The 12,189-nt window shown below is 41.7% G+C and overlaps 1 protein-coding gene across 1 annotated transcript in view; it reads right to left on the bottom strand.

Moving 5' to 3' along the window:
- The window catches only part of MCMDC2 (minichromosome maintenance domain containing 2), a 55,703-nt gene that overhangs the window by 4,925 nt on the left and 38,589 nt on the right, over nucleotides 1-12,189 (bottom strand). The window contains exons 11-13 of the mRNA XM_040354354.1: nucleotides 9,992-10,171; nucleotides 4,534-4,673; nucleotides 4,272-4,381 (exon numbers count right to left, since the gene is read on the bottom strand). Of these exons, the coding sequence (XP_040210288.1) occupies nucleotides 4,272-4,381; nucleotides 4,534-4,673; nucleotides 9,992-10,171 (430 nt within the window). The remainder of the gene's footprint in view (nucleotides 1-4,271; nucleotides 4,382-4,533; nucleotides 4,674-9,991; nucleotides 10,172-12,189) is intronic.

The following is a 12,189-nucleotide window of genomic DNA, read 5'->3' as shown; positions in this document are numbered from 1 at the left end:
TGTGGATTTTTGGGGGAACTTAACGCCATTTTTTTTTTACATTTGGGGTGGAGTTCCCCTTAAAATCCACACCAGACCTGAAGGGCCTGGTAATTGAATTTTTTTATGAATTAATTCTCTCTAAATTGCCGGGAGCTGACAATTCATTATAGCCGCGAGTCCGGTTTTAAATGACTTTTTTTCCTTCAGAAATTACTTTGTGCAGAGACAGTTCTAAGTGCGGGAAACATGCGCTATTTCACATGCTTACTTTACACCCCCCCCCCCCCCCCCCTAGGTACGAAATTTAAAGGAATATTTAACTTTTAATGTTTCACTTTAAGCATTATTAAATTCACTGCTCCCTAAAAAACGTCAGTTTTTAAAACTTTTTTTGCATTGATACATGTCCCCTGGTGCAGGACCCAGGTCCCCGAACACTTTTTAGGACAACAACTTGCATATTAGCCTTTAAAATTAGCACTTTAGATTTCTCCCATAGACTTTAACAGGGTGTTCCGCGGCTTTTCGAATTTGGCGTGAACACCCCAAATTGTTCGTTGTTCGCCGAACAGGCAATGTTTGAGTCGAACATGAGTTTGACTCGAACTCGAAGCTCATCCCTACTTAGGAGGTTTCGCCAATGTTTACCAGCTTGTCGGGCTGGGTAGGTGTTCTGCAGAACTGATTGGAAAAGATGAAATCGCTAATCAACATGCTGGAACATTGCGTGATTTGGCTAGCTCTCCAACAATTGTTTGCTTGCCATCGGGTTACTCAGTTTGGGTGCAGTTGGGCACTGCAATGGCTGAGGTATGTCATATGAAGCAGTGCCTTTTAAGAGGAGGCAGCCCTGCATATTCTGGTTGTCCTCCAATTTGCACATTCCAAGCATGTCAATGTGGGCCCTTCAACTGGAGCTGTTCAAAGCTCTTTATCAAAGGTTGGGGACACAGGATGTGGACCTTCTGGCATCCAGGTTCAACAACAAGCTAAACCAGTTTGTGTCCTGGACAAGGGATCTCCCTTTTTTTTGTTTTTTGTAGTGGATGTCTGGGTGACTCCTTGGTATCTGTTCTCTTGGATCTGTGTTTCTCCTGCTTCAACTGTTGCGTGGGATAAAGGTAGAGGGTATTTTTGTGATTCTTATAAATGCTAGCTTGGCTGTGAAGAACATGGTACTCGGACATTGGCAGTCTGTTGGTAGACAAGCCCTGGACTCTTTTTTTTTTTTGGCCAGACCTGCTTTTGTGGGACCCAGTATTCTATACTGCCATTCAGTTTCTGGCTTAGCTGAGGTTCAAGGTCTTGGCAACAGAGGCATTTCTGGTTTTGCCGTTCCTACACTTCTTAGGCCTAGCAAGTCAACCTCCAGGAGGGTGCATTATTGCATGAGAGAGGCTTTTTTTTTTGGCCATGTGCGCACCTCAGAAATTTCCTCTGGCATGTCCTGGGATGCAGTCTGGTTTTGGCCTTGACCATTCAGATAGCAAAAAAGCACAAACCTGACAGATGGTATATAACCCTTCCTTCCTCTATCCAAAATGGAAATGTTGCATTACAGAGCCTCAATTCAAATGTATCACTCTTATTATGACAATGGGTGCTTGTGCTTAGCCAATTCTTTGCACCTAATGCCGCATACACACGGTCAGAATTTCCGATGGGGAATTTTTTTCGACGAACTTAGTAGGTTCTCAATTTTTCAGACGGAAAATCTGTTTGTATGGAATTCCGACGGGGGGAAAAAAACATGCATGATCGAAAACAGTTCAACGCATTCTGTATTGTACGTCACCGCGTTCTTAACGCTCAAATTCAGAGAACTTTTGTGTGACTGTGTGTATGCAAGCCAAGCTTGAGTGGAATTCTGTTGGAAAAACCATCCATCTTTTTTCCAACGGAAATTCCGTTTGTGTGTACAGGGCATAAGACATATCAGACAAATTTGATGGTGTTTTTAAGGGAATACTGAAACATCCACATCATTAAAGCACTTAATCTACACAGCCCACTTTTTGGTGGAAGAAATTTAACCTATGATTATCAAAATCAGTAAATTAAAAGGTTTCACACTGCTTGACACATTAATGGGGACATAGTTATAAAGTAGCGTATCTGACATTCAGCAAACATTCACTTTTCAGGTGCAAGTGTTTTTTTTTTTAAAGTACAGTCATTTTTTGCAGCAGCAGCAGTCAATGTTTGAAAGTCACATTTACTATTTTGTAAGAGACTCCAAGGAACTGTTAACTCTAGTAGCTTACTGCTACCCTAGGCACAGTCATACATGTGTCTATTTCCAAAAACTAAAATGCATAATATTTTGGTTAACCAGTCTGTAAATTTGGTGGCTGCAATTGTTTTCATTTTTCATGCTAAGGATGCTTCCTGTATGAGGACAGCGGTGACATCACAGGCTTCGGTTTCAGGTAAGTGACACATATGATGCATAGTAGCCCATTATGCTTTACATTTGCAGGGAAATAAAGAGGAAGTAAACCCATCAAGGTTTACTTCCTCTTTAACCACTTAACGCCCGCCGCACGCCTATTTACGTCCACAGAATGGCACGTACAGGCAGATGGGCGTATATATACGTCCTTGCCTTCTAGCGGGTGGGGGGTCCGATCGGGACGACGGGGAGCTTACCTCGGGGAGAGATACGGGACGACGGCACGGCTATTCGTTTATAGCCGCTCCGTCGCGATTGCTCCCCAGAGCTGAAGAATGGGGAGAGCCGTATGTAAACACGGCTTCCCCGTGCTTCACTGTGGTGGCGTATCAATCGAGTGATCCCTTTTATAGGGAGACTCGATCGATGACGTCAGTCCTACAGCCACACCCCCCTACAGTTGTAAACACACACTAGGTGAACCCTAACTCCTACAGCGCCCCCTATGGTTAACTCCCAAACTGCAACTGTCATTTTCACAATAAACAATGCAATTTAAAATGCATTTTTTGCTGTGAAAATGACAATGGTCCCAAAAATGTGTCAAAATTGTCCGAAGTGTCTGCCATAACGTCGCAGTCACAAAAAAAAATCGCTGATCGCCGCCATTAGTAGTAAAAAAAAAAAATTCATAAAAATGCAATAAAACTATCCCCTATTTTGTAAACCCTATACATTTTGCGCAAACCAATCGATAAACACTTATTGCGATTTTTTTTACCAAAAATAGGTAGAAGAATACGTATCGGCCTAAACTGAGCAAAAAAAATGTTTATATATGTTTTTGGGGGATATTTATTATAGCAAAAAGTAAAAAATATTGAATTTTTTTCAAAATTGTCGCTCTATTTTTGTTTATAGCGCAAAAAATAAAAACCGTAGAGGTGATCAAATACCACCAAAAGAAAGCTCTATTTGTGGGGAAAAAAGGACGCCAATTTTGTTTGGGAGCCAAAAGAAGAAAAGTTGTACTACACTGGGTAGCAACATGGCGGACTTTAGAGGGCAATCACAGGGACTTTTATCGTTATAAAAATAGAGTTTAATTACAAAATTATACATATACAAATAAATTTCATATTAATAAAAATGTTATCAAAAGAGAACATAGATACATATTTGAGCAATAGAACGTCTCGCCGACGCGTTTCGCCTTACGGCTTCTTCTGGACGAGTTGTATGGTTTTATAACATGGAAGTATTGCTACTTGTATGCGTCAATTGAGTTGGTGGTCATCCGCATCCATCACAAATCATTGGGGTAGTACCAAAAATAAGTACGTGAGCCGGGTAAAAGGAGGAAGAAAAGATCTCCTGATGGTATGGGGAGCCACAATAGTAGTAGGTTCTCAAAATTGGTGTAAAAAAGGCAACAACCGGGACCAGCAAGGCAGAAAGCAGGTGGGAAAGACCTGGAGGGAAAATAGATTCCGTCGCTAGGTAACCACACTGCACTGTCCACAGTAAAGGGCAGATCAAAGGGTTTAGAAACCTTGCCGTCTAAGAAGTAGTGCGTGTCCCGGGGAGGTAGCAGCCTGTGCTCCACTTGTTTGGGAGCCACGTCGCACGACCGCGCAATTGTCTGTTAAAGCGACGCAGTGCCGAATCGCAAAACCTGGTCTGGGCATTTAGCTGCCTAAAGGTCCGGGGCTTAAGTAGTTAAGCAGTAAAGTAACAGGGCCCTGCGTATGAAGGAAATTATACATATTAAACCCATTTACCTACAAAATATTTAACCCTTATCTCGTGTATATATCATACTTTTATATATTCATATTTTATACTTTCTTATAATCAATGAAATATTGCATATGAAAAAAAAAAAAAAAACATTTACCGTGTTTCAGAGTAAGAGAATCTTCAAATAATAAAATGGCAACCAAAACATCATCTTCTGTCACTTCCTTTCTCAAACTTAATTTTGTGTGTGCTTCTGCCATTGAAGAACTAAAAATGAAAAAAAGATTGATATTAGATGAAGCATTCAATAAAAATTTTCTTGTAATTATCCTCTGTTTTCACAATAAACACTCCTTTTTCCACATGTACATATATGATTAGTGTACTTTGAGGTGCTTATGTTATACTAAAATACTCACAGGTGTCTCAGTGCTGATGCTGAAATTTTAGATCCACTACTGTCTGTCCTTATCCTTCTGCTTGCCAAATAATAACTCTGGAGTAATGTTTCAGCCCCGAGGCTAAAGGTCACCTCTAAACTCTTTGCATAAGAAATTAGCTAAACAAGTAAAACACAGCAAATTATTTTTAAACAAATGCAGAGTAGTAATTAAGTTAGTAGTGTTATACAGTACTGTATTTCTATGTTTATAAATTAAAATGTCTGCTGTAAGAAGCATTCTATATTTGTGAACTGCCAACACAACATTCTACAAAATGGTAAAATTAGTGCAGTGACACCTTGACCTAAATTTTGACAACAGTCTAGCACAGGCATGTCCAAAGTCTGGCCCACGTTACGGTTTCGGCCCATCAGCCCGCCTGGTAATTTTGACATATATATATTTATCTTTTGAGGCCCCCAATGAATCCCAGACCACCAGGGGCCACAAAAGATATACAGGTGAAACTCGAAAAATTAGAATATCGTGCAAAAGTTTGTTTATTTCAGTAATGCAACTTAAAAGGTGAAACTAATATATGAGATAGACTCATTACATGCAAAGCAAGATAGTTCAAGCCGTGATTTGTCATAATTGTGATGATTATGGCTTACAGCTCATGAAAACCCCAAATCCACAATCTCCGAAAATTTGAATATTGTGAAAAGGTGCAATATTCTAGGCTCAAAGTGTCCCACTCTAATCAGCTAATTAAGCCATAACACCTGCAAAGGGTTCCTGAGCCTTTAAATGGTCTCTCAGTCTGGTTCAGTAGGAATCACAATTATGGGAAAGACTGCTGACCTGACAGTTGTGCAGAAAACCATCATTGACACTCTCCATAAGGAGGGAAAGCCCCAAAGGGTAATTGCAAAATAAGTTGGATGTTCTCAAAGTGCTGTATCAAAGCACATTAATAGAAAGTTATGTGGAATAAAAAGGTGCACAAGCAGCAGGGGTGACCACAGCCTGGAGAGGATTGTCAAGAAAAGGGCATTCAAAAGTGTTGGGGACTTTCAGGCTGCACTGACGACAATGATGAGTCTGCATCCATGGCAACAGGGTTTGCGGCATTCATGGCAGTTGTGAGCCTGCAGATGGGCACTGATTAGGATGCATTGGTTGGCACTGACCCTTATTTTGTTTCACCGTACCCTATTTAAAATGTAAGAGTTTTTCCTGAAACTTCCTTTTTAACTGCTTGCCGACCAGCCGCCGCAGTTATACGGCGGCAGGTCGGCTCTGCTGGGCGAGATCACGTAGATATACGTCATCTCGCCGTTCAGCCAATAGGGGCGCGCGCCCCCCCGCTCGCCCCTGACGCCGACGATCTCCGCCGGGCACCCGTGATCGCTCGTTACAGAGCAAGAATCGGGAGCTGTGTGTGTAAACACACAGCTCCTGGTCCTGTCAGTGGGAGAAATTACTTATCGTCTGTTCATACACTGTATGAACAGCGATCTGTCATTTCCCCATGTCAGTCCTACCCCCCCTTCAGTTAGAACACACCTAGGGAACATAATTAACCCCTTCCTCGCCCCCTAGTGTTAACCCCTTCCCTGCCAGTGGCATTTTTATAGTAATCAATGGTCCTAAAAATGTGTCAAAAGTGTCCGCCATAAGGTCGCAGTCCCGATAAAAATCGCTGATCGCCGCCATTACTAGTAAAAAAAACATATTAATAAAAATGCCATAAAACTATCCCCTATTTTATAAACGCTATAACTTTTGCGCAAACCAATCAATAAACGCTTATTGTGAATTTTTTTTACGAAAATGTAGAAGAATACGTATCGGCCTAAACTGAGGAAAAAAATCGTTTTTTTTATATATTTTTGGGAGATATTTATTATAGCAAAAAGTAAAAAATATAATTTTTTTTCAAAATTGTCGCTCTATTTTTATTTAATAGCGCAAAAACTAAAAACCGCAGAGGTGATCAAATACCACCTAAAAAAAGCTCTATTTGTGGTAAAAAAAGGATGCCAATTTTGTTTGGGAGCCACGTCGCACGACCGCACAATTGTCAGTTAAAGCGACGCAGTGCTGAATCGCAAACAGTGGCCCGGTCATTGACCAGCAATATAGTCCGGGGGTTAAGTGGTTAAAGTTATGTTGCGTTTTATAAGCCGATAGATACGGTATATCCAAATAACACACCAAAGCTCATCTCTTTGCCGCACACAGCCATAAAGGCAAGAGAATTTTTGTTGGGCAGTGTAATAGTGCTCGGACGAACACACTTAGACCGAATTATAATGGTTTAAAGAATGTCAGGCAAAATGGTCAGCCCTCCGGCATGTTCAATTCATCAAATCTGGCCCTCTTTGAAAAAAGTTTGGACACCCCTGGTCTAGGACAATAGACTGTGATCATCTGTAAAACAATACTAATACAATGAAATACCTCAAGCTCTGCAAGAATGGGTTCTTTTATTTATAGGGTTACCAGATAAACATTATGGCGTAAAGCAGAGTGTATACGTTTAGTTTTTTTTAATCATACAACCAGCGGGTTGAATAAAAAAAAAAACTGACATCAACACAACCAATGTGTGATGCAGGGATCTCTGCTGCTGAGCTATTGTATTCTCACAGAGTGGAATACCCCTTTATCAGAATACACTGATCACTCATCTCAGGGATACATTCACTGGGATTGTTGTTATGAGGGAAGAGCGAACAGCAGCAGGCTGACTTGTCTAAAGCAACAAGGTGAGAACATGGTAAAAGCATAGGCAGAAAGATTCAGCTGAAATTCAAGCTGCTGGCGGCCATGCCAACACCACCTGGCTTGACAAACTTCAATTAGGAAAACAAAAAAAAATCAACTTGTCAAGAGCGGGATCTGAACCCACAACCTCTGCTGCATCCAGGAGTAGCTCTTCTTGCAGAGGCACCAGAGATGCTGGACAGCATCCTGTCTGATCCCTTGGATAATTGTTTTTTGTACCTTATTCCTGGTTGTGAACCTTAAACTCCTTGCTCCTTCCTTGAACTTAAGCCACGCCTTTGTACTTTTGACAGATTATTGTGCTCTCTCCAGCCAATATCTTGCTCTTTTGCCTACCTGTAACTGTCCTTATCTCCACTACCATCCAGTCCACTACTATCTTTACTGTCCTTTGGCTTGTTCCTCTACTATGATTCCACTTGATTCCAACCAGCAACCATTCATTATTGACCTTTGGCTTGTTCCTCGACTCTGCTTCCACTTGATCCCAACCTGCAACCACTTGTTACCAACCTTTGGCTTGTTTGCTGACTATGCTTCTGCTTGATCCCTATCTTCTACTGGACATTGGCGTCCTCTCCTCCTGGTGGGCTGATCCTGAGGACTGTGACATGGTACTAACACACAGAAAAGCCCATCCCCACCATCAGGGGCTCTGGTGAATACTAGTTAGTTCTTAGATCCTGCACCTTGGGTTAGCCCATGTCATCTGCCATGCTGACCTGCTTGTATACTTACTGTATCAAGCTATTCGGTGCCTGACCTCTGACTGTGACACAGCTGAACGTTGGCCGCAGCCCATCAGCAGCAGACACTGTGGATATTCTGACAGCCACAGGTGCCAGTTGTCAGAATACAATAACCAGCTGTAGGAGATTCCTTCATAAACAAAACTTGTGTACTTATCCTGCTGGTTGGGGGAGCCTCTCTGCTGGTGTAGCTACTGGTCTCTGAACCTGATCCCTGACTGATACAGCCGAACAGTGACCACAGCCCATCTACTGTAATGACTGTTCAGGTATTCTGACAACCCCAGGTGGCAGCTGTCAGAATACAATAGCCAGCTGCAGGAGATTCCATCTTGTATACCATTTACTCTGGATAGGAAAGTCTATAGATTTAATAAGTTCAGTCCCCTGGGCTGAACAAAAGAAAACTTTACATACATGGCCAGCTTCCAACCCGGCAGTAGATGCTAATTTTGGATTAAGCCTGAACAGAAAGTTAGGGAGAAGGGAAGATGAAGGTATTGCCAAGGGGGGCACGGTGATCTCTGTGAAATGCAATCTTAGCATGCATTTATCACAAAATAAGTACATAGGACGTCTGTCCAGAAAGTATCCAGCTGTGTAATATGAAAAATAGAGACATTTATTGAAGAAGATACAAGATAGAGGAAACATTGTACATAGGACAATGACACCTCAGTCCCCTTCAAAGTAGGCACATTGGAACCTCACATAGATCTCCCAGCATCTCTTCCATTATTCAAAACACTGCAAAATCCTTACTGGAATCATTTTCCCAATCAAAAAACACAGTTAACATGGTCTTGATCTTGCTGCCACTTTCCCGTGCCTTCTTTGGGCGTGGAGAACCAACCATTTGGACGACTGGGCCTTCATTTCCAGATCATAGCAGTAGACCCACAATTCAACTCTAGTTATGATCTTCTTGAGGAAATCTGGTTCATTGGTAGCAGTTTAAAAAAAAACTCATTAGCAACTGAATCATGATGTTTCTTCTACTCTTGTAGCAAAAGCTGTGGAAGGCATTTTGCCACAACAGGTTTCATGCCAAGATCATGCATCAAAATCTTAGACCTAGTGGTTTTTGAAATTCCCAGATCAGTTTCTAGTTCACTGTCAGTTGCTGATCTTTGTTGATTGTAGCCCGTACATGTTCAACATTCTCTGGTTCTTCCAGAACATGGATCAATTTCAACAGATTCTCGACCATCTTTGAAGAATTTGTGCCACACTTATTTGCACGGCACTCATTGCATCATCCCCGAAAGCCTTCTGAATCATCCGAATAGTTTCTGAAGAAGAATGTTCAAGCATAATGCAAAATTTGATGCAGATTCGTTGCTCTACTCAATCAGTACACATGCTCACTTAATATCGTCTAGGTCCTCCACTGACTATTAAAGTCAAAGTCATCATTATTCACACATGTGCATTCCAGTCCACTCTCCTTGGCTGACAGGTCACATCAAAGACACACAAACCGTTCTTGCTATATTAACAGAGGCTGGACCTTTTCTGGACATACCTTGTATATTTGATGTTATCCTTAGGCTATGTTCACAGTAGCCTCCATGGTAAAACACTGCGGTTTTCTGTACAGGCTATTGTCAGCTGCTGTAGGGAGCGGTGTGATCTTCACTTTAGCACATTGCCCTGCTTCCTTGTTTAACTTTATTTGAAGTGTCACATTGTGTTTTGTATTGTACGGTTGGCTCTTGTGAGATCAAACCGCATGACATGATGACATATAGTTATTCAATCTGATTTTTTTATACACCAAAAGAGAAGTTAATGTTACTGGTGTATTGTTCTTCTCTTCGTAGAGACAGTTACCCACATGTTATGTTGTAACATCAAACATTCACATCAGTTTATATATATATATATATATTATAAGTAGCAATAATGTTTAAAATGATAGATGCATAAATTGTTGATTTTGTGCCAGCTACCTCTTCAAAGTCTTGTGTGGTGAACTGTTCAGATGCAGGGCAGAGAGACGATCCAGGATTTACTGCCCTTAGTAGGCTGTGTTGTACAAGAGGCACAGTTGGGTGACTAAGAGATGACTCGTTGCAGTAAACCAACATTCCAAATGCATCCATGACGTTGATTGGTATCATACTTAAATCCTGAATAGGTAATGAATATATTTCACTTAATGCATTCTACGTTTTTATGGTAACCATACAACAGATTTACAAATATAACCACATGTCTCTGACATGGAATATACTATATAGCTTCCCTGGAATTTGCTTAAGTTTCGTGTAATATGTGCACCATAATTGGGTTAGATATTGCACATCCAAAAATATGCTGGGATGTAATGTTTCTTACTATAACTGTGAGGCTGATCATATGATTATTATAGTGTAGAAACCTTGGCATAAACTGGAATGTTCTTAAAATGTTTTAGTGTTTAAAGCTAGCAGATTTTTAGGGAGATCTCAGTTGAAAACACTCTGAAGAAAAGATGGCTACCTAGACTGCAAGGGGCAATGATGGATACTGATTAAAATACAATAACGTTTATTCAGGTCAAAGTTATGCAAGATAAAAAAATAGCTCAATATATTGAGCAATGGAAACTAATAATATATTGACTGTTCTGCCTGCTAATGGGGAGTGTTCTCCAGCAGAGTGAGAATTTACAACCTATTGGGTTTTGATTACTTATTTATTGTCTTTGACAATCACTTTAGAGTTTATTACAGTGTTGTGGGCTGGGATGGGAGTCCATGTGAAAAGATTGTCCTTACCTCCCTAGTCTGCTGCCTGGGGTGGATGCCTGTGTGGGAGAGGTTCAGCACTGACCTCCAAGACCTTTTTCCTGGAGGAGCAATCCAGAGTCCATGCTCAAGGAATCTGAGCTGGCTTGGAGAATCAAGAAAATGTCAGCCTGATGGATCATATTCCGAGGGATCTCCTGTACATAAGAATGTCCAGGGAAGTTTAGGGCAAGCTTGCTGGCAGATAGAGATTGCATGCAGACCACAGCTCTCAGCTCTTTAACCACTTAAGGACCCCTTCACGCCGATATACGTCGGCAGTGGGGTCGCCCAGGCCGAAGCTCCATGACCGTGCCCGCGGGACCCGATCGCTGCTGGTGTCCCGCGATCAGTCACCGGAGCTGAAGAACGGGGAGAGGTGTGTGTAAACACCTCTCCCCGTTATAAATTTTGTGCAAACCAATCGATAAACGCTTATTGCGATTTTGTTTACCAAAAATAGGTAGAAGAATACGTATCGGCCTAAACTGAGGAAATGCTTTTTAATATCTTTTTTGGGGATATTTATTATAGCAAAATGTAAAAAATATTGAATTTTTTCAAAATTGTTGCTCTATTTTTGTTTATAGCGCAAAAAATAAAAACCGCAAAGGTGATCAAATACCACCAAAAGAAAGCTCTATTTGTGGGAAAAAAAGGACACCAATTTTGTTTGGGAGCCATGTCGCACGACCGCGCAATTGTCAGTTAAAGTTAAACCGAATTGCAAAAAGGGGCAAGGTCCTTAACCTGCATAATGGTCCGGGTCTTAAGTGGTTAAGATATCTGTGATTGCTTGCCTGGGACCTAAGAACCAGGCTTGTCTGGGACCCAAGAACCAGGCTGCTACTACTGCTACAACTAGGACCAAAAATAACAGTATTGGAAGTATCCAATGCTTTTGGAAGAATGCTACTGAAGATTTTAGGAACATTAATTAGATGCTTCTAAACGGATTCATTTTTAACTGGTAGGTTACCGTTGAGACATAAGAACCACCATCAAGTTTGATGCTATTAAGTAGGCCTGATGTGTTTTTGTTGTTTTATGGTATCCTGTAGGGTTGTCCCGATACCGATACTAGTATCGGTATCGGGACCGATTCCGAGTATTTGCGGGAGTACTCGTACTCCCGCAAATACCCCCGATACCAAAATAGAATACTCCGTTCCCCCCGCCGCCGCCACCCCCGCCACCGCCGCCGATGCATCCCGTCGCTACAACGCATCCCGCCGCATTCCCCGCTTGGTTAATACGGGCGGGGAACATTACAGCATTCATTTGAATAGCTGTAGTCTTTCCCGCCCGCCGCGTATAGACACTCCCCCTTGCTCGGGTGAACTGTCCAATCCCGAGCAAGGGGGAGTGTCTATACGCAG

This window comes from Rana temporaria, chromosome 5 (assembly GCF_905171775.1).
Source record: "Rana temporaria chromosome 5, aRanTem1.1, whole genome shotgun sequence".
NCBI lineage: Eukaryota > Metazoa > Chordata > Amphibia > Anura > Ranidae > Rana > Rana temporaria.
This window is presented reverse-complemented; position numbering and strand designations above follow the sequence as displayed.